General features: G+C 41.1%; 2 protein-coding genes across 5 annotated transcripts in view; one reads left to right on the top strand and one right to left on the bottom strand.

The window, feature by feature from the left end:
* The window catches only part of RTN1 (reticulon 1), a 278915-nt gene that overhangs the window by 71478 nt on the left and 184446 nt on the right, over positions 1-22991 (top strand). The window lies entirely within an intron of this gene.
* Positions 4101-4364, bottom strand: LOC132360651 (non-histone chromosomal protein HMG-17-like). The gene has a single exon (XM_059915731.1). It carries the CDS (start codon positions 4362-4364, stop codon positions 4101-4103), a length of 264 nt encoding a protein of 87 aa, XP_059771714.1.

Here is a 22991-nt window from a genome sequence, read left to right as displayed (position 1 = left end):
TGTATGGGAGAACTTAAATTAAATACCACAGATGAGTGGAAATAAACTGTAAATAGGCTGCAACTTCTGGGAGTATGTCATATTTGAAATCAAAGGACTTGTCTCAAATGCAAATATATGCAGAGGGAAAGTACAGGGAAGTTTGAATACAGAGGGGTAGAGAAGAACATCATGTGGCATCAGACAGGGCTATTATGGGTCACTTGGGTTGGCTGACTGCAGCCTTTTGTTGAAAGCAAGGTAGAAACTGGTTTGAGAAGCCCGTGAAGGAGAGGCAATGACTGAAGATTTCTCTTGGGACAAGGCTGCCTGATTTATTTTCAGTTACGGCTGAATAGTACTTGGAGCTGATGTAAAGAGTTATGGAGTCTATTGTTTTCTCAATAATGTTTCCATGACTAGTTGCTAGGATTGAGTGGGCGCTGAGTGTGGGCTGATGAGCGACTTGGTGGGCAAAATAAAATGGTCTGCCCAGGTTGCTATGGCAGCCAACAGGAGGGCAAGTCCAGTGAGAAAATGAACTCAAGTGAGGCAAAGAAGAAAAATGCAATAAGAGCCACATATGTGCATGTCCTCATTGGCAGTAGACCCATTTAGTGCCCCCCAAACCTTCACTTGGCTGGATACTTCTTATCCACCAGGTACCAGCTGCAACACTACTTCCTCAGAGGGGCCCTCCCTGACCACCCACTCTAAATACCACACCCCACCTCCCATTAATCCCTATCAGTCAAATCTGTTATATTTTCTTTTTTGCACTCATCACTAGCTGATTCTGTGTTTTTGCTTATTTGTTTATTGTCATTAGAATCTAATAACTGTGAAAGCAGGGGCCTTTCCTTCCTCCATGGTATCCTCAGAGCCTGACATAGACCCCAGCACAGAGTAGGAGCTCAATAAACATTTGCTACATGAAGAACTGTGTGCTGCTTGTGGGGGAACCTTATATTTTATTCATCTCTGTATTTTGAATTTCTGGCTTAGAAACATTTATTGAGCAAGTGTGGGCCATGATAAAGCAGGGAGATTATCCCTGTGACCTTTGTCTTCCTTGTCACTTGTTCCAGGAGCCATTAGCCAATGCAAAGTCTGGAAGGAACTCAGGGGCTTCCAATGAGCAGCTCAGAATTATGGTTATGTGGCCAGACTGGGACTGGAAACATGGCAGACTGAATATGGAGGTGAAAAAGACACAGCTTGCTAGAAAACAGGACAAGAATTACTAAGAGTTATGAAATGCTTACTATGTGCCAGCCACTGTGCTGAACATTTTATATACACTGTGTCTTTAATCCCACAACTATACAGAGAGGTAGGTTCTATTATTATACCCATTTTACAGGTGAGGAAACTGAGGCACAGAGAGTTTAAGTAACTTACCAAAGGTCACCTGATTGTTTAGTGGTGGAGCCAATATTCAAATGTACATCATAGGATCATGTTGAGAACCAACTGAGATAATTAGTTAAAAGTATTCAGTTTGTACTCACAAATGTGTGTTCTCTCCTCCCCTCTTCCCCTCTCTCCTCTCTTCTTGTTAGTACTTTTCTGATCTCCTGATATTGTATTTTAATGCTTTTTCATCAACTTCTCTTTTTTATCTGTCTGGTGGAGAAACGTAAGTATACTATGATATGTTTAGCAGCGCAAAACATGCAGGTACAAATAGAAAAGCCAGTGCTAAATAATGAAATGTATGAACTAGGACACTGGGGATGGGTACCACAAACTGTTGGGTGCTCAATTCCACCATGCCTGGAAAGAGTGGCATGTGATGATGCTATAGGCTTTTGGTCTGAATTCAGTTGCTAAATAGCTTTGTGACGTTGGGTTTGTCATTTAGCCTCTGCAGACCTGTTTTATCTTCTCTAGAACTGAGGGTAAGATGGGGCACTGAGGCAGGAATACTCTAAAATTCTTTGTAACTCTAAGAGCGCATGATAACTTTGTTCCATGGCCTTTTGTGCTTTGTGTGCTCTCGTGGTTTGATGAATGCTGCCCTGGCTGGCCTGAGAGCAGTGGTGCTACTGGAGACCAGAAGGCCCAGATGTGACACGTCTGTATTCTTCTCACACTGTGGGCTGTATAGGAGACAGCTCCCCCTCAGGCTGATAAAACTTTGAAAAATCAGAAAACACGTTTTAACTATTTTATTATTAGTTTACAGCAACTTTCTCTGAGTTAGAGCATCTTTCTGGATACTTCAGGCTTTTGATAGTAGAGAAAGCTAGGAGGAGAACAAGAACAGTGTTTGCCTAAAACGTATTAGGGCTGGAAAGCAAGGGTCGTAAATCAGGTAGCCAGAGGTCAAGTTTAAGAGGATTAGCTAACATTCTCAACAGGAGATGGGGGAGCAGTTTTCTCCCCAGGGAACATTTGGCAGTGTCTGGAGACATTTTTGATTGACCTGACTCGGGGGAACTTTGGCATCTAGTGGGTAGAGACCAGGTATGTTGCTAAACATTCTGTAATACACAGGATGGTCCTCCATAGCAGAGAATTATCCAGCCCAGAATGTCAATAATGCTGAGATGAAGAAATCCTAAACTAAGACGGGAGAGCAGAAAAAGTGTCACATCTACAAAATCTGAGATCAGAGATCAGGAACCAGGCAGGCAAACTGAGCAACAGCAGGGCAGGCAGCCCAGGGTAGGAGGTTTGAGCTGCAGAGCTTCGGGAACCCAGCTAAGGATTAGGATTTAGGCCAGACATCTGGAAATAGGCACAGGCCACCAGCAGAATGAAACTTCTAATGTGCCATCGGCTTTCTGAAACAGAAGCCTCTTTTAATTTTTTAAAGGGACTTCCTGATGCTGGCTTGCTTGGGATCAAATCTGGCATCAAAAAATAGGCATAATTCTAGCATCTGCTCCTTACTACACCTATTTGAGATAGGCATGGTCAGTATTATTATCATTATCTCCATTTTACTGCTGGGCCCTCTGAAGCTGAGACGGGTTAAGTGATTGCCACATATTACCAGTAAGTAAGTGACAGAGTCTTCAGACTTCAAGTCTGGCACTTGTTTGACTGAGGAGAGTGTGGGTCAAAGTCGAATCACGTGGCTGGAGCAGGGGAAACATAGAGTTAAGCTGTACGTAGTTCTCCAGAGCCCTTCCCTATCAAAGCTGGAAGACGGGAAGAAAGTGCTCATGGAAAGATTGTGTGGTTTATGCTCAGATTTTAGCACATAGGAATTTGGGAGAATTTTGTTACCTGTTATTGAACAAGTCTCATTAATGAAATCAGGAATTTTATACATTATGACAATTTTTTTTTCCATGCCAAACTGTGCCCAGCTTTATTAAAGATACTTTTCATAAACAATCATGGTATTTCAGGCAGGATATGGGCAGACAATCATTAACAGTATACAACAACTTTCAAATGCCCTTTTTCAATGGACAACCAAAATCAAAAAGCCACTATAAAACCCAATGAAGTCTTCATGTGATGCTCTGAACAGGGAAAGTTTAGAGTGAGGGTTGACATTTAACATTTAGCATGTTGTTTAACAACTTTTCACAAGCTGACCCTGACTTTCAGGAAATGGAAATGAAAATGGCAGAAGTGTCAATCTGAAGATCCACAATCTAAAAAAGGAACCGCTGCTCTTTTGAGGGATGCCATCTCAAAGGTGACACTGGAAAGTCCAGATTGCCTGACATACTGGTAACCAATTTTTTGGGGTCAGTTTCCAACAGGTCTCAGGGTTTAAGGGAGTCAAGTCTATGCTGAAGGTAGAGAGGGAGAAGAGGACATAAAAACTAATTTTAGTTTTTCCACATCGCAAGGTGTTTGTGCCATGGTGGCTAATGTGTGTCAACATCAAGGAATCCCTCCTTCCTGGGAACCAAGAGGAAGTCTCTCAGAACTTGACAGGAAAGGAGGGTTTTCCCCACATCAGTCCAGCTTCGCAGACATCCTATTAGTGACATGTGACCTTCCCCCAGAAAACAACAATGAGGTGTTCTGTGTGCTAACAACGTAGCTTAAAAAAAAAGTAAAACAAAGTTCTGCATTTTTATAAAACTTGGTAAAAATAGTATTTCAAACTGTACAGTCACCAGAAGTACACAGTTATCAAAAATGCACACACCTCACTCGGCATCTCCAGCACCTTCAGCTTTCTGTGCCTGCTCTGTTTTGGCATCTGCATGTTCTGCAGGGTTATTCCCATCCTTGCCAGCATCAGCTTTCCTCTTTTTCCCTTTGGGTACCTCCTCTCCCTTCTTTGCAGGGGCCTTTTTAGGCTTGGGCTCTGGAGCAGGTTTAGCAGAGAACCTTGCAGATCTTCTCTGTGGTTTGTCCTTCATCTTGGCTTTATCTTCTTTAGTATCCCCTTCAGCCTTTCTCTTGGGCATGGTGGTGACGGTGGTGGGATGTAGGCATTGGACACAGGGATGCAGTGACGCAGACTTTTGTCAGTCCAGGGGTTGCTCTCACCTCTTCTTCCATTTTGACAATTCTAATAATGCCTTGAAGTTGGGGATCTAGACTTCTCAGTTGGTGAATAAAAAATTAAAAGTTAAGATGCAGTACAGTGGTTTCTTCAGCTAGTTGCTTGCCAGAACTTTTTGTTGCTGTAGTTCCTAAAACTGTATTTTGAAAAAAAAAAAAAAAATCAGCTACCTCAGGTTAAAGGGAAGGACTTCAGCAAGGGAGCTGTCACCGCATCTTCCTTCAGGTATTGTCTGGCCAACGCAAGCAAAGGGAGTATTTCCCGAACAACAGATTTCAAGAGTCACCACAAATACAAACATATGCATGGTAAATATTGATACTACACAACATCTTACTTTTCTCAAAATCACATTTTGGGCAGTTTTAGGAAATGCTTGTGAAGTAAGGGGTGAACTCTCCACCCCCTATAAACTTAAATAATCAAAGTAGGTGTCACAGAATCCAGAAAATAAAGCTGTAATGTCAGTAGAAGTCCATGGGCTCTCCTTCAAGATGTATTTATTTTACAAAGGCTTCTATACAACAAGAACAAGCAAAATTAATATAATAAACATAATGGTAGAATAGGAGAAAATATTTTCAATCATTTTGCCAGGTTTATGTTTATTACCTAAAAATACAAGTGCTTATAAATCTAAAAGAACTAAATTGATAATGAATAAATAGACACAATAGTTATCATCTGTTGAATGTTTGCTATATCCCAGATATTGGGTTTAGCATTTTAAGAACATTATTTCATTTGATTCTTAAGCAACACTGCAGAGATGAATATTGTTATTATGCCTGTTCGGCATATGAGGTACATTAAGCTTAGAGAAGGTAAATAATTGTTCAAAATGACATAAAAGAAAAAAAAAACCCAGTAAATCAGTTTTTGAAAACTGTTTAACATCATAGTAAAGAGAGGAGAATTAAGCACTGGTTTTTATCTATTCAACTAGCAAAATTAGAGAAGACACTGAAATGTGCTGCTGACAAAGCTGTGGGTAGTTAGGTACACACTCCAGCATCAGCATTGCGGGATCCCAGCCAGCTGGATGTTCCAGGAGGCGTGGAAATGCTTATACTATTAAACCAGTACTCCCACTCTTCAGAAATTTCCTTATAGAAAAATCAAAGGAAGAATAAATGTGTAGATAGGTAGACAGATGTTTTAGCGTATTGACAATTGTCCATTAATAAGGAAGTGGTTAAGGGCGTCATGGCATATTTATTAAGAGGGCAGCATGACTGTCTTTATAAACAAGAAACATGAAGATCATCTTCTTCAGGACATCCCCTTTGTCAGGACTATGGAATGCATGGTTATTTTGACAGACAGTTGGAGGGGAGTATAGGGCACCTTGATGATTTCTTAAGAAACTGATCCAAGTACGTCTTTTTTCCTGCCTTAAAAAAAAAAAAAAAAATGGCACCTCTCCCCACCCAGAAGCATCATCTTGTTTCGGTCATCCTGCATATAGTCTCGTGGTGTCTTTTATTTTTTCCTCATAGTTCTTATCACCATTTGTAATTACTTTTTCATTTTCCTTGCTACTAGTTTGTTAATGTCTGTTTAACTAGATGTTAGCTAGAAGTCCCGTGAGGACAGGGACGATCACTCTTGTAACCCCCAATCTTGGTTGAGTGCTTGTCACACACAGGCACTTAGTAACGATTTCCTGAATAAGTGGGTGCATATATATTAGGACTTGAACTCTATGTTTGACTATTGCCTTCAAAGCAGAAATATTTCTTATGATGCCCCCTCCTGTTTTCTAGTAAGTTCACCACATACTGTTCATCATGCTGAGATCTGCTTTTAAAACATACATAAAATAAGCCTTACTAGTACTGAGTATTTTATAATTTAATCCTTCACAGTATTATTATTGTACCACTTCCCTTCCCCCTCCTCCAGATCTTCTGGATATTGGTCACAACTTGGTTTGAGTATTCCATCTCAAAACTCATTTCTATGTGCAACAAATATTTATTAAGCCCCTACTTTGTCTCAGGCACTATGTGAGATGCTGGAGATACAGAGCTAAATCTGATTTCATTCTGATTTCTTAGATGTACCTCGGGAATTGGAGAAGGCAGACAATGAGCTACATTACTATGTGGTCAGCTCTGTAGCAGTAGAGAAGTGGACAGGATGCTATTGGAGATGTGTGAGGATAGACAGCAGCTTCCCGGGGAATGGCTATTTTGTTCTTTACAGAAAGTCTGAATCAGCATTAATTAATCATTTGAGTACCTATAGTATTCGCATGCGTGTTTATGTGTGTGTGTATTTGCACCCCCCTTAGTCTCTCAGATTATACATGTAGCATTAAAGATAATCATAAAAGAAATTGGAAACAAGGATCCTACATCAAGCATCAGGGAGAAATTGTGCTTCTGTGTATTAGCGGAGGTTGGGTAAAATAAGTGAGGTGGGGATTAATCAGGGAAGTACATGGAGGTACTTCATATTTCTGTCTAAGGGAGGACAGGTGGCACAAGTGACTGCACAGTGGCAGGGACAAGGGGCCCTGCTAGCAGAAGTAGTACCCTGAGGAGAGGCACGAAGGTGGGAGTTGGTAAACAACACAGAAAATGGAGAGCAGATTACCTGGGCAGCTGGAGAAGGATGCAGATAGACAAAGGGCCTGGGGTCCTCCCAGGCCTGGGAATCAGCATTAAAGAAATAAGGAAGAAAGGGAGACTCTAAGAAGGGAGGTAGGGTACTGAACAGGCTGACCGCAAGATCGGGGCTGGGAAGGGAGGAATGGGAAATCAGTATGAGATGGGAGAAAGGCTGAGCGGTGGAAAGCTTGACGTGGAAGGAGAGCTACCATGGGGCACCTTTGTGTTCCCAGGAGGGCACAGAGATTCTAGGTGTCCGTAGATTCCTTCTGCAGAATTGCCGGCTCAGTAGGCATTGGTTGATGGACCAGGAGCTGGTGGAGAGAGTGGGAGTTGAGAGGTGAAGACAGTCTAGATTACCATCTAAGAATCTTGGTCTGAAGAGAATGAAGTAGAGAGACCCTGGCAACTGCAGCGGTATGTAGGGTTCAGGAGGGGAATTTTGAAGTCAGGAGAGAGATTTAAATTTGAGAGGGAGAGGGGATGAGCAATGCAGTGCCGTCTCCAAGGAAGCAGCAGGGAGGGCTCCTGTGGGCTGGAGGGAGATTTGCAGTCTGTATTGGGGGACCCCAAAGACTCTTCTTTAGTTATTCCAGAGCTATCACCCTCAGAAGGTAAAATCCACTAGAGAAAATTCTGTTTAAAATTGTAGAATGGAGCTTTACACAGTGCAGTGTGCAGCAGGGTAAAGAATAAACATTAGGAGGGGCGTCAGTGCCTGTGGCAGTGACCTTAAAGAAGAAAGCTCTCTGAGAAGAAATCATTTTTCAGAGTAAATATGAACTGTCTTGCTCTAAGTGGTTGCATCTCAGGAGTAATTTATTACATGCCCTGTTTGGAGTAAGTGAGTAATGCACAAGACTTTTGAGTCTTGAGCAATATAAAATAGCCCGGACACACTGTTGTGAGAGATATATAATCTTGGCTTTAAATGTTACTATTTCTGCTGTTTTAACAAAGTAGCTGATTCTAACTATTACAGAGCAAAAATTTCAAAAATACTGTATATGAGAAAATCATACAGAAGACAAATCAGGATAATTTGTTCCTTTTCAGGATAAAATTATCCCAGAGAGAACTTGGCTGCCATTCTAAACCATGGACTTTCTATATTTCTTTCTTTGTTTGGGTAGCCTGTCATTAGCCTAAAATCATTGAATTTGCTTTACATGGTAAATGAATGACACCATTCATAGAATAATTTTTAGCATTTCCAATCAGGGTTTTCCCAAAGACTAGTTTGAAGTAGCCCCCAGTCTGGCTTGCTAAAGCCATAGATGCACTGATGTACTATTGTTTGCAAAAATGAGTTAATGGGTTAAAAAAAATGAGATGGAGTGGGCCTTGTGAGAAGTTCATTTAGCTAGTCCTTTCCGTAGTCTTTCTCTACATTGGGCTGATGACTCTTTCCAGAGAAGTGCTGACTTTACGTCTTCAGAGCTTGTGCTTTCAGATGTAGAGCAGGTACTGGGCTGTTGCTCAGCGAGGACCCCATGCACACCTGCCCTGGCCCCATTCTAGGACAAGTGGAGCCCCTCACTGCCAATCCAATATGCAGTCAGCTAGAAATCAGGCTTTTGGCTCACTTCTCTACAGTAGCTTTGTTGATACCCAACTTTTAGCCTCTGACTCTGTTGCCTGCCCTGATGTATATATAATACAGGAAAAGCCTTAGTTGACCTCCCTAGATTTTTTTCCCTTGGGTGCCTAGTCCTGGGTTATCTGTTGAGGCCTTCAGCTAATGTGCATGTTCTATCTTTTTCCCTTCACCTTTCCCTCATCTTCCTGCCTGAGATGTGGACATGATGTGTCCACATCCCAGGGTGCAGCATGCCCCCAGGGGCATGAAGGAGCGTTCATATTTTAAACAAGACTTTGTGGAAAGACAGAAGGAGTCTGGGCCTTTCATGAGTCCCAGCCTGGAACTGTTCTACACCTAGGCTTCTTTTACTTAAGGAAATTAAACCCAAAAGTAGGATTTCTGATAACTTGTAGTTAAATGCAGTCTCAACTGCTTAATCTCCCCATCAACTTTAGAAGTGGTTGTCAAACCTTTTTGATCATGATGTCTATCAATAAAAATTTTGAACATGTATTTATATATATTAATTTGTATTTTTCATTATTTATAAACTATCTACATGTACTGATATGTTAGACGTAGAGAAAAAGGAATAAGTTAAAGACAAGAAACATATTTTAAAATAATATTGTATTTTATTCTTTTTATTAACAATACAAAAATTTTTTTTAAGTTTTGATACTGAGCAACATGATTGCAATTTAATATGCTTTCGAATTTTTTGAAAATCTGAGCCTAACACCTTTTGATTGAATGATCTCAAGGTCTGTCTTCAAGGTTAGTTTAGCTCTACGCTTGGTTTTATTGTCTGTCAAGTCTGAAAAAGATACCTGACAAAGACACGTATTTCCAAAAGGAATAAGTAAATCATTGGTTGAACTTATTATATCTAGGTACTCAGTTTTCAATCCCATCCCTCAACAATGCAAAGGTTCTTTTTTTTTTTTATTGAATTTGGCCAGTAAACCTCCATCTTCCCTGATGACTTTCCCTGCAAACTAACTGGAAGTGATGCTCTTTATACATTTAACAATTGGTTTCAAAACCTACTGACAGAAACTCCTCATGTCGAAGATTTTTAGACGGATTGGAAAATTCAGTTTCCAATTTAATATGTGCAGGCTTGAGAGTTTTTATATATGACACATATCATTTTCAGCAAAAAATTACCCAATAATGGAATCATTTCCAATTATTCATTTTCAGAATGCTCCCTTCAGAGCTGTTCTCTTTTGAAAAGCCATTATTTCCTCCCTTGTGGTTAAAGGGAGAGTTTTTGTGTCTACTTAGTACCGTATTACAGAAAGCATTTGTCATATCAGGAGAGGTCCAAATTTAGCTTACTTGTCTTCTTTTGTGAAATAAAAATGGATAACTCAAATTAAAGTTCAATAAATCTTTTATTTTCTTTACAATGAGATAACCTGCAAACCTTGATTTGGTGTAAAAGATTTTCATGGTCACTTTCCATCTCATTGCAAATTACTGAAAGATTATGCTGTATTTCATTTTGTTGTTTTTGTAATTTTAAGTAGGCAGTTCTGCTATAAAGCTTATTTGAAAATGTGAGTTTGTTCCAATGCAATTGATATTTTAGGGAATACTTTGAGTATAACACAAATTTTGTGTTTGCTTATGCACGGTTTCATCCACGAGAAACACCTGGGTGAAACACCTATGTGAATCTGGGTGAATGCAGAAAATAGCTGAATCAGGACACATACACATACACACACACACCCTCAAACATTTATTAGCTGCCTCAGTTTACCACGTTGTGTGTTATGAGTCATACTTATTCACATCTGGTGTTATAACTTTCCATCCAGTTTCAGATAACCCTCCTTCACCACTGCACAATAATCCACAAGCTGCAACACAAGCCTTCAGGCCTTTTTCAAGGGACAGGGCCATATCTATTATATATTTATGTATGTCTTAGCCATTTAACACATGTAAAACTGTGCTTCTGGTTTTATTAAAATTTTATGTCTTTTTAAAACAATCTGACACTGACAAAGTTTTTGAGAGTTGTGCTCATTTTCTTCATAAGCCCTGTGATTTTTATTGCGATTTTGCGTAGTGTGGTGCTGTGATTTTTAAGAATGCATGTCATGTTATAGCAGAACTGACTATACACTGATGACCTCTAGTAGCAGTTTGTGCAATCCTGGCTTTAACTTCTTTGTAGCAATGGTTTGCTTGTGAATGATTCAGCAATGGGTTTCACATTGAGATGCTATCACTGCAACCTTCCTTCCTTTTCTCTTTCCTGACAAAAGAAGTATTTATAGTAATTCCGATTTAATTGGTCTGGGAAGGGACCTGGCCATGGACATTTTTTAAAAACACACCCAGTTAATTCTAATGAGAACTTTGGGTTGAGAATCACTGCTTCATATATCACCAGAAGTAACTCTTTGTGTATGTTTTACTTGAAACAGATACTAGCAAACACCATAAGCTGAGACATGTTGAAACCCCAGTATTTTCATCCAACTGTGTAGCAAACCTCCCATATTATATAATTTGTACTAATACACATCTCTTCAAATATGCAGCAATGTTTAAAAAATTTTTTTTGGCTGCGCTGTACGGGTTGCAGGATCTTATCTCCCCAACCAAGGATAGAACCTGGGACACCAGCAGTGAAAGCCTGGAATCCTAACCACTGGACTGCCAGGGAATTCCCACAGCAATATTTTTAATGCAACTTCCAACGGCATTTTCTGGGTTGAAGCACATATAATATTAAGTAGCACTGAAAAAACTGTAATGTTTACCTCCATGTTTAGGATGCTCAGTTTTTAAATGTCTGGCAAATTGTGGTGACTTGACACCAACATTAGCTAATATCTCAAGAATTAGCAGACACTTATAATGAGGTTCGTCTTTACCAATGGTGGATATAGATCCATATTTCAATTAACAAGGAAATGAATTCTTGTGGCTAGATCTGATTAAATTGTCATTGATTTTAGCTTATAATGTGGCTGATTGAAGAGATGGACTAAATATGTCAGCCCATTTTCAGGTCATTTGTTTGTATTTGCATCATTACTGCTATTGTCAGCCTGTGGTTTCTGGAATCTTTTTAAGCCAACTGTCCGTATTGTAAGAGTTAGCTTAATAAAACAAGGTAGTATAATCTGTGCATATTCTTAACTGAGTGCTCATAGATTGTAATGTTACAACATGCTGAAAGCCCCCCAGTGATTGAGGAGCTTAGCACTGTTCCCTGGGGAATGCCCGTATTCTGTGTGACGCAGGATCATTAAAATACAGATCAAGTGGGGGAGGCAGTGTCAATCCATATATTAGATGTTAATCAAGTTAAATTATGATTTTTTCCTGTCACAGAAGACCTTTAACGGTCTCCTATTTATGGTTCTTTTGTTCATTTGTCCTGTTAGAGTTGAATAGACCGTAATAACTTATCTGACATAACAAGGAATGCCACAGGTACAACAGATTAACCTGGCGGGTGGCCCAGGAATAAGGGTGTCACAAGAGAATCACTTAACAGAAGGGCCACAGACCTGGAGACCAGTCTCAGCCACCTGTCACTCCCCACACCCAGGATCCACTCACAGTGCCAGGCTAAGCGCCGGCTCCTATTGGAAAGGAAGACGCAGCCCCCTCCCCCGGCATCTGTGGCTAGACCCTAACACTGAGCAGAGGTGCTCCAGGAAGATGGTCCATTCTACACTCATCCCCTGAGTGCTGTCAGACCTGCAGGATTCCTCCAGAGACCCTTTAAGCAGTAAATTTCCCTTGAGCAATTCTAAACGGATTCCATTCCCACATTTGTGGTCAACTGATTGTGTGGGCAACAGGCAGGTCCCTGAAGAGAGGCTGGTCCCCCACCTGCAATCCCCCAAATTCTCTTCCTACCGGCCTGCCCCTCTGCCCAGGTCCCTCACCAGGGCTGACTAAGAGGTGGGCACTTTGGGAAGACTTGGACCAGCCCTTGGCACAGAATCCTGCCTGGCCCCCACCCAGGGTATTCCAGGTGAAAATGTGAGACTCAGGGCACAGCACGCCACGTGACATGGGAGAAATGGTGCCAAGTGCTATTCTGTGTTCAGTCCAAGTGTGCCCTTGGGAACCTGACCTCAGTTTCTCCTTGTGTAAGGTGGAGATAGTGCCAGGCTCTGCCCACCTCAAGGGATTATTGCAAGGGTCATGGGAGAGGTGGGTATGAAGGGGGGCTCACAAATTCAGGGTGCGGTCATGGCCTGCAATAAAGCCTACATATTTGTTTGTATATTCCAATATATTTTTCTAGTGCCACAATGGATTGCCTTGTGTGCCTCTCTTTGGAGACCACTGAGTACAACCAAAATTTAGGCTCCTGTGGAGAGATCCAAGGGTCTCTATCTTTTGGCCTGTACCAACCATTCCAGCTATAGTCTGGGTCAATCCCAGGTTCACAGTTGATGCTTCAGCATCAGTGAATCATTTACTTCTCTGCACACACCATGTTTTGCTGCCACAGAAACCTTTCCTGACTGTCCCTTCCTGCTGATTTTGCAGTGTACCCATAGCCGTATGTCTAACACTCCATGTACACGTTATTTTAGAATATTTTTGTTGTTTTTACTTCCCCCAGTGACCTAGAGCTCCTTGATAACGAGGAATTGAATGCCAAGAACTGTGAGGAGTTAGAGGTTCTATCCTGCTTGCAAGCTAACAAGCTAGCCTGCCATAGTTTCGTGGAAGCTGACAGAGGACTGGGGACTCCTGGGTCAGAGACAGAGGACATATTTACTCACAGCACAGCAGGCAGCATGTGCTTCATGTTTGCGTCAGTTCCCTGTCCCCAAATCCCAGACCCCATGGGGGCGGTGCAGAGCAGCCCGGGTGGATGCTGCGCACAGGATGGGCTTGTGTCACAGCCCAGGAACTCTGAGCTTAGGAAATCCTCCAGTCTTCTAAGGGACCGCCAGCAAACCTGTCCCACTTTTGCCCCCCACGGGAGACTTCATGTTCTGGATGGGAAACAAATCTGCCCCTGCTTGGGAGGGAGACTCTTCCTATCTTCCAAGGCTGTTTGCTACACAAACATTCTTGAAAGGGTAGTCAACAAGCCGTCAATACCTCATCATAAGACATGCGGAATTACGAAGAGACCCATGGAGATTTATATCCCAATATTAATCTTCTTTTCTCTGGCAGCTAGCACAGGGTTGGGAACGTAGTGGGTACTCAGTAAATATTTGTTGAAGAATGAGTGAAAGCAGCTGGAAATTTTTTTAAAAATCTTTGGGAGGAAGTGAAAAAGTCCCTATTTGAGAAGGTTTCCTTTTAAAATCCTTGGACAGAGGCCAATTTCTTTTAGTTTTTTTAAAAAAATTAATTAATTAATTTATTTTTGGCTGCGTTGGGTCTTCGTTTCTGCACGCAGGCTTTCTTTCGTTGCGGCGAGCGGGGGCTACTCTTCGTTGCAGTGCGCGGGCTTCTCATTGCAGTGTCTTCTCTTGTTGCGGAGCACGGGCTCTAGGCGCGCGGGCTTCAGTAGTTGTGGCACATGGGCTCAGTAGTTGTGGCTCGTGAGCTCTAGAGCACAGGCTCAGTAGTTGTGGCGCACGGGCTTAGTTGCTCCGTGGTATGTGGGATCTTCCCGGACCAGGGCTTGAACCTGTGTCCCCTGTATTGGCAGGCGGACTCCCAACCACTGCGCCACCAGGCAAGCCCCTAGTATTTTTTTTTTTAAAACCATGAAAATCAACCTGAAACTCTCTTACTACTTTATCAGGAACAGCTGGGGCCTCTGCTGTGCGCTCTTCACTGAGTCAGTCCTCAGCCTTAGTTTTAGCTGCTCTGTAGGGTGGGCCCAAAGTAGGGAGACCTTCATAGGAAAACCTCTGGCCAAACTGCCAGGCAGCCTGTGAAACTCTGTTCTTTCCTGTCCATTGGATAAGTTAAAGCTAAGTACCAAATACTGATGCTCATGATAAGGAAAGACAATTAGCAGATTTACTAATTAGGCTCCTGTTTACCCTTATATCCCACTAAGCCATTAATTTGTATAATTATGGCCTTTTGCTTTGGCTCAGTGATATCGGAATAAGAAAAGTATTTGCCAAACCTTATTCCCTGCTGTAAAATGTTGGGACATTCCAACATGCTTATAGATATGAAAACACACTTTTAGTCATTGTTAGTAAGAACAATTAATAATGTGCCTTAGGGTATATTGAAGGAGCAGGGTTCATAGGCTTCGAACAAAACCTTTATTCCCTCCTTACCCCTTTCCAACCTGCTTTGTGGGACTGGTTCTTCCTTGCTTTTTTGGATGCACGCTAGAGTGATTCCATAACTTTTCTGGTCACTCTGGGAAAACAAAAGGTCCTCAGCAACCTCAAGGGGCAAACACATAGTCACATATTGCAATCAAAACGTCACGTCCTTGTAAACTTCATCCCAGTTTCTTTTAAAGTTAAAGCTTTTCCCTATCACAAATCAGAGCTATTCCGTGTGGGAGGCTGCAGTGGAAAAGAGGGGACCAGTCAGTTTTTCTGTTAATTCGGCCAGGTCCTAGCACAGCTTGTGACTTTCCAGGGTAAAAGTGGGGCTGGAGAGAGGATGGGTCAGGAAAGATTTCACTTGAATGACAATGATGTAAAAGCCTGTTGACTTCCTCTGAGTGTGGCAAGTGTTTAAAGCTTTTATGGAGTATTGTGGGTTCTTTGTAGATCACCCCCATCCCTAAAGATCTCTCATCTGCAGTTGCTTTGGATCTCTAGTGGATTTTCACATCCTGAGGATCAACTCAGGCCTCATTTTCCCAAAGTCTCCTAGTAGTTCTAGGCTGACCTCTGGGGCTGGATCCAAGACAACCTCATGTCACCTTTCCTTTGGCCATGGAAGGAGAATGCATCTACTTCCCAAACTTAGGGCTGCACTCTGCAGCCACGTACCTCCTCACTGGCCACCAGCCCACAGTGCTTCGGGCACTAGAACATGTACCAAGCTTGGACACGTTCTCCAGAAAGACCCTCTCATTTGACTTGAAATCACACCTCATTGAAATATTCCTTTCAGTTGCTAACTGTCTCAGTCTCTCCAACGTTAACACTTTTATCATGTTGAATGAGTTACGGGCAAAGAGTTACAAAGCTGGTTTTCCCATTTCCTTTGGAATATGGGAGTACTCGCTACCTATTTCGTTCTCAGCCTTTTGGAGCCTCAGCCAAATCTGAGATAAAGAATCCCATTTAAAAAATTTAGCTTTGAAAGGTAAAATATAAAAATATACTGCAATTTATGTTAGTTCAATTTTAATCTACTGGATTATAGTCAGACTTTTCAAAAATAAAAATGGTATCTCCGCAGATCAACTCTGAGGAAAAAGATGTATGATAATGAGAGAAGAAAGAAATATACTTTTATGGGCTATGATTCATACTTTTATTAAATCAAATGTATATAATTGTTTGTCATTCATATCATCCATAGCAGACATCCTCTGATGTCAGTTTTATGAAACCCTCTCATAGGATTGAATTCATCAACAAAATGAAATACATTATGCATTCTTTGTGTTTGTTTTGTGCTCATTCCTTTCAGGGTCTTTGATGTCATTTGGGAAGTACCTGATAAGGTAGAATTCATAATGTCCCCTTTCATTTTAAAATTTTGGGTGTATCATCTTGGGAACCTAACTGATGAAAAACAAAGGCTTTCACGGAAGAAACTTTTTGGACAGTTTTTTAGGTCAAACTTTTGTTTTATCATAATCAGGGTTTATGACACTGTGTAGGCCTTCTAGGAAAAGACTCATTTATGGATGTGATTAATCTGAGCATCAGTGTTTAGTTCTAAGCTGTTTTATGGTCCTAAGGTTTATCCTTTGCTATAAATCAGGGCCTTGTGGTGGGGCAGGTGGGCAGCCATGGTTCAATCCCAGTCAGAATGTCCAGGGAGAGACCTGGCCACACACAGGTAGGTTCTTAGGTGCTCCACGCTGGGGACCTCCCTCTCTTCCCCTACCTTGCTTAAGTCTGTGAGCCTGTGTGCCAGAAACTATTTTGGAATTTGGGGATAGAGCAGTGAAGAAAGAAAAGTCTTTGCTATTATGGAGTTTACGTTCTAGTGGGGATGGGATAGTACAGTAAACAAACAGTGTCAGAGTATGTAAGTATCAGAAAGAAAAATGACCAGAATAAGGAGATAGAGACTAGGACTTGGGGATGCTGTTTCAGATGCGGTGATTAAGGAAGGCATCCCTGTGGAAGGGATCTTTGAATAGATGACACTATACATGAAGAGATATAACATTATTTGAAGATAGATTGTGATATATATCTAAAATACAGATGTATACATATATCTAATATCTATACTTAGATATTAGAGAAAACCCCACTATTTTCAGTTCTTCCCATGCTGTTCCAAGTAACACTCATGAGTAACACATGAAAAAATGTATCCCATAATCGAATATGCTTGGAGTTAGACAGTGCTTAGCAAACTTCTGAGGCCCATTAACGTGCTCTTCCATCTTATGCAGCATTTCCCAGGTGTATTTGAGTATGGAAACATCTCATAACTCACTTGCGTTCTAAAGAAATCGATCTGGGAAATGGTGTCTGGATATAGCACGTCATGGACAACTGAAGTTTTTGAAGCAACTGGTAAAGTTACTAATGTTGAATGAAATCTGCAAAAAAAATGAGCTATTTTTTCTCTTTGGTTCCATTTATTTACTAGTAAAAATAAAGTCGTGAAAAATTAGAGGATTGATTAATTGAAACCTTTTAAAACAGAATTGTGACTTTTTTAGAGGGAGGGGCTAGAACATTCCTAGTCAAAATGTGGACCATGGTCTAGCAGCATCAGCGTCACTTGGGAGCTTGTTTGAAATACACAATTTTGGGCCAAGCCAAAGACCTCCTGAATCCTTATCTGTACGGTGCTAGAAAAAGGCGTGGCACTAGGCTACAGTAGAATGGAATATGACTTTCTGCATGTCATTTTACATCAGGGAATGCGATTTAAATCCATTTGAATTTAAATCTATCTGACTCTGAGCTGTAAGAGCATCTGAGTTTGCATTTGCTTCAATGACTGTTACAAAACTCAATCCAAATTCTCGTTGTTAATACATACTCTTTACATATAATGTTTATATGTAGTTTCAGATGAAATAAGCATTTAGAGCTCAGTGATACATTTAGAATTTATACATTTAGCATTTAAGTTTTCCTTTAGTTACCATTTCCAGTATCCAAGCAGCCACAGCAAAGAAAGAGGCTTCTAGATTTGTCCAAAAGTTTCATCACTGGGAAGCTTCACAGGTTTTGCCCTCCCAGCATCTGACCGTAAGTAACCTAAACCAAAATCTCACTTGCTAAAATGGCAACTAATTTCAGTTGTATTAACAAATCTTTTTTCTTTATCCAGAATGATTTCGCCATCTTGCTAAGATAGATCACTTTTACAAAGAGGAAAAATGGAGTTGGGAATTTACAGGTGACATTTAATTCTCTCAGCTTTCACTCTGAAAAAAAAGAATCTACACAGCAATCCACCATCCCCTTGGTGAAACTGATAAAGATAATATGTCATTTGCTCTGGGATAAACACCCAGGCCAAACAGAAAATAGCTGTCTATCTAAGTGAAATCACGAGGACAGGATGCCTCCTGTTCTCATTTGGCTAAAAACAGCTGGAGAGAGGACACCTGTAATCAGAGTCCCCTGGAGCTGTGATTCTGGCAGCTCGCCTGCTGCCCATTGAAGGGAGAGGGGGAGTCATTTCCGTACGAGTCCCTGTGCTGTGTATGACTTGCCTCTACCCTCAAGGACTGTACCATGGAATGAATCCCTTTACAAGCTCATAGTTCAATACAGATGGGAAGTTTCCAGACCTTTCCTTTCATCCTCCAGGAAGGGAATGTGTATCTCAGGGAATGAATGGCCTATTTCCCTCAAAGGCCAGGTCTCCACAGTCAAAGCAAAGAATTAGGGCAACTATCCAGATAATTCAGGCCACCCAAATCTACTCTGGCCTGAATCATTCAAGTTAAAAAGCAACCTTCTTTGCAGGATCTGGTCCCCCACATAATTCAGAGGGGTCGAGAGCCCATAGCGTTTTCTGCCCTGGGAAATCGGCGTCATTTACTGGCCCACACAAGCGAGAAGTAAGAGTATTAATGTGACCCACTTATTTCTGTCTCCTGGTTCTTTCTGCCTGGATACATTATACTTTGCTTTCCATTCTAAACAGCACTTTCCTTTCCTGAGCTGCACTACCTGTGACCTGAGAGAGAAACAATAGTAAATAGCACAAGAGGTAGTAAGCAGGTGGGTGGTTCTGAATCTCGACCTGGAGATTCAGAAATCTGAGACCCCAGTACTCTATGCTTTGTTGTCGGTATGGGATAGAGACTCCATTTTTACACTGAGGGTTTTGTGTATTTATTTATGTATGATGACTTATTTATTTAAACGTTATTTTAGGATAGTTTTGGGTTCACAGAAAACTTGTCTTACAGGCTTCAAATTCCTCTCACTGTGGGATGCTGTTACCTTGTGCTTACTTGTGGTCATATAGTGCCAAATGGTTTTCCTCCATTTTGCTGCTTCACGCTCAGCCTGCAGCAGGCCCCACCCATCTACTCCATGGAGGGGGTCTCTCCGTCTCTCTCCTTGCTTTTGCTTCTCCCCCCCCACCAATAGACTTCATTTGCGTATTACTTGGAGCAAAGCTTTTGGTGGTGGAGGTAGGAATTCTCCTGGTGCAGCTCTAGTTTTAAGCAGGTCCTCTGTGCTTAGAGATAAAGTAAGGCTTCCTCAGTGTTCTTGTCTCTGTCCCCCTTAGGCCATCAAACTCTGCCTCATGTCTCTGGCAGTTCCTGGGAAGTACAGGATCCTCTCCCTCAGCCACCCCCAACCCCTGCCCATGACAGAAGACCTCTGCTGTGTCTTGGTGCAGGATCCTGGTCCCCAAAGGTTTTCCTGCCCTTCTGCCAGCAGCAGAGGGCTCTTATTTCTACCTTTCTCCCAATGGCAATAGAGTTTTGCTTGAATCCTGGCAGTGGGAAGGTTTCCTATCCTCTTCCCCAGTGGTGTAAGGCATTTGCTTTGTAGGAGAGAAGATTCTCTTGAAGTGGTTGGTATTTCATGTCTGCCCCACCCTGGCAGCCAGTCACCACCTGCAAATCTGTGCCATCAAGTGGGGCTTTCATGGTCTGCCCTTTTCAGGTCTTTCTTATGAGCACTCAGTGGGGACCCATGGAGAAGAATGTCAACTCCCTACGTGTCTGGGACTCCTAGTTACTGTAAACTTACGCACTAGCCTATATTCAGCCTCCACAAATTTGCTAAAACTCTAGCTTATTTATTCTTTTATAGCGTCCATCTCTTCTTCCCATGCTCTATCAAAGGTAAAAGAGTTTGTGTGTCCTATATTTCCTTGGGGAGGACTTGTCCCTGTTGAAATTCAGCTCAGTTCATTGACTTACAACCTATGTTCTTTGATGGCCTTGAGAAAATTGATGATTTTGTAGATTATCCAAATTTTTCTCAGTGTTAGAATGGGAGTGATGTTCTCTTGAAGTTTTCTTCTTAAGAAGAAGCAGAATTTTCTTCTTCGTGGTTATTATCATGAGTGAAATTTGATGAGTGTGGCTCACCAACTTATTCTCATTCCATAGGCATTTTGTTTTTATTCAGACTGAGTGTCCTCCTTGGCCTCGTCTATGAGTGCCACTGGGAGAGAATTTTTAATTCTTCTGTATCATCTCAGATCATGAGGTAATACCTCAAGTTGTATAAAGCAGATTATATGTTTAGAACAATAGTACATTTGTTTATGCAGTCAAGTCATAATTCACTTGACCTCATTGGAAAGAATTATTACATTTTTAGAAAATTCAGACACACCAATTGCCTTAAAAGTCTGGGAATTGTTTTTCAAGTGACCTCGCAAATCACTGGCTGTCATTGGGGAGCTAAGAATCCTTTGCTGTTATCATTTTGCATCACTTTTTAAGTCCTCAGTATTTGAAATGCTTTTTCTGTAAGTTTATTAATTTCACCACCGTTGAAGACAGAATAATGCCCCCTTCCTTCAAAGATGTCCATGTAAATATGTTAAATTTTTAACAAAAATCTAGTTCATATTTACAGGTTTACTGAAACCTGTAAATATGTTACCTTATGTAGCAAAAGGGACTTTCAGGTGTGATTAAGTTTAGGGCATTAAAATGGAGAGATTATCTAGGTGGGCCCAGTGTAATCACAAAGGTCCTGATAAGAGAGAGGCAAGAGGATCAGAGTCAGGGAAGGAGATGTGATGATGGAAGCAGGGTCATAATGAGAGAGAGAGAGATTGGAAGATGCCACACTACCAACTATGAAGATGCAGTATGGGGCCATGAGCTAAGGAAAATAGGCAGCCACCTCCTGAAGGCAGAAAGGGCAAGGAGGCTGATTCTCTCCTAGGGCCTCCAGAAAGAACCTTTCCTGCCAATATCTTGATTTTGGGACTCTGACCTTCAACATTATAAGGTAATACATTCATGTTGTTTAAGCCACTAAGTGGTAATTTGTTATACCAGTAATAGGAAACTAATAATAAATTTTGAAAAGCTAACATCCAATTTGCCTTCATTGCATAAGAAAAGGAATTACCCAGCGGATGTGACCATTTTAAAGAACATTCAGTCAAGTGAGCATTTAGTTAGTAATCTTGAAATGGGTCCTTTATAATATCATATGAACTGTAATGAATTTTGTCCTATGATAAATTAATGATAAATGATCCATTTTAACAGAAGGAGAAGAGTCCTTTTAAGAGTCATGCCTTTTAGTGGCCTCTCTTCCTGGGAAAGTGGATACTAAACGCTTTATTCCAGAGATTTACTGTGATGCCCTGTTTTATCATGGATAATAATAGATGACACCCTATCTTTATAACGGGGAATATATCTTGTTTTTTTCTGGCTTAATATTTAATACATTGTCTCTTCACTTTGGATGTGATGGCCATGATGGGTTAATGCCCCCTCAGAGCTGGGCCATTACCATTTGTAGTAGCAACAATAACAACAGCAGCAGCAACAACAATAATAATAAATGTCCATTTATTATGAGCCATGTACTATGTTAGGCACTTACACTTATCTCATAAAATCTATATAACTTTAGAAGTAAGTATTCTTATCCATATTTTACAGGTAACTGAAGCTCAGGAACCTGATGTAACTTGTCCAAGGTCATACAACTAATCAGTGGAAGAACTAGATTTGAATTAAGAGACGTGTGCTTCTAAGTCTCATGATCCTCATCGCTATAAAACACTGCTCCTCAATCGTGCTAACAGGGATGGCACTAGGCAAAAGGAATGCAAAGGCAGAATTTTACCTTTAATATGACTCCAGTGCCTCCGCTCCCATATAAGGAAGAGGCAGACCTAATGTCTTAAAGCAAAGAAATGGCTCTAATAATGGGCGGATAGTTGGCAGCATTCAGGCGTGTTGGTGCATCTCTATTTTCATGCCACGCAGGTAGTCACCATTTTGGCTATGCTGAGGAGCATCCCTGGGTTACTCTTCTTACTAAGTAGTAGGTTCTGGTTACTCGTTGCACAATGGACTTTTGAATAGCTGAAAAGAAAGGTCTCTCTACAGCTTCACAGGAGGGAAGACTGCTGGGCTGGATGTTGCACAAACTTTTCTGAATCAGAATCCACAGGTTCCCACTTTAATGTTTTCCAGTGTTGATATTTAAATGGCACAGCAGTTTGTGTTACCAGTACAAATAGTCCATTTCAATAAGGGAACCCAAGGTGGTTGTTAGGCAAGGGGATTTTCCCCATAGTAGTATATTACTGTCATATATTCTCTGTGCTTGTAGAAGTTGCTCAGAAAATGGTGCAGAGTAGTGGTGATGAAGATTTATTTCACGTTTAGCAATAGTTTGTTACATGGAGGAATTTCAAATTTCAAAGAGTTTGTTACATAAGAATTTCAGATTGTTTCATGCACAGTAAATCTTCCAAATAATCCTCTGTGGAAGCCAAAAGCTTGTGTTATTTCAAACAATCATGGGGGGAAATGTTCAGAGAATTCAGGTGACTCCCTTGTAATGTGAAGGAGTTACTCATGGATGACAATAATTTGCACTCAGTTCATTTACAACCTTAACACATCTGATCCTTTACTCATTCACTCAACAAATTTGTGTTGAATTTTTATCTTGGACAAGCCACTATTCTAGGCACAGAAGATATGAAGATGGACAGGATAAAATCACTGCCCCCCAGGAGCCCATATTTTAGTGAGTGAAAGGGGTCAGTAAATTAACAGTGAGAAATAATGTGA

This window comes from Balaenoptera ricei, chromosome 2 (genome assembly GCF_028023285.1).
Source record: "Balaenoptera ricei isolate mBalRic1 chromosome 2, mBalRic1.hap2, whole genome shotgun sequence".
NCBI lineage: Eukaryota > Metazoa > Chordata > Mammalia > Artiodactyla > Balaenopteridae > Balaenoptera > Balaenoptera ricei.
This window is presented reverse-complemented; position numbering and strand designations above follow the sequence as displayed.

Coding starts and splice junctions, on each gene's coding strand:
- LOC132360651 (XM_059915731.1), bottom strand. CDS start 4,364: ATGCCCAAGAGAAAGGCTGAAGGGGATACTAAAGAAGATAAAGCCAAG.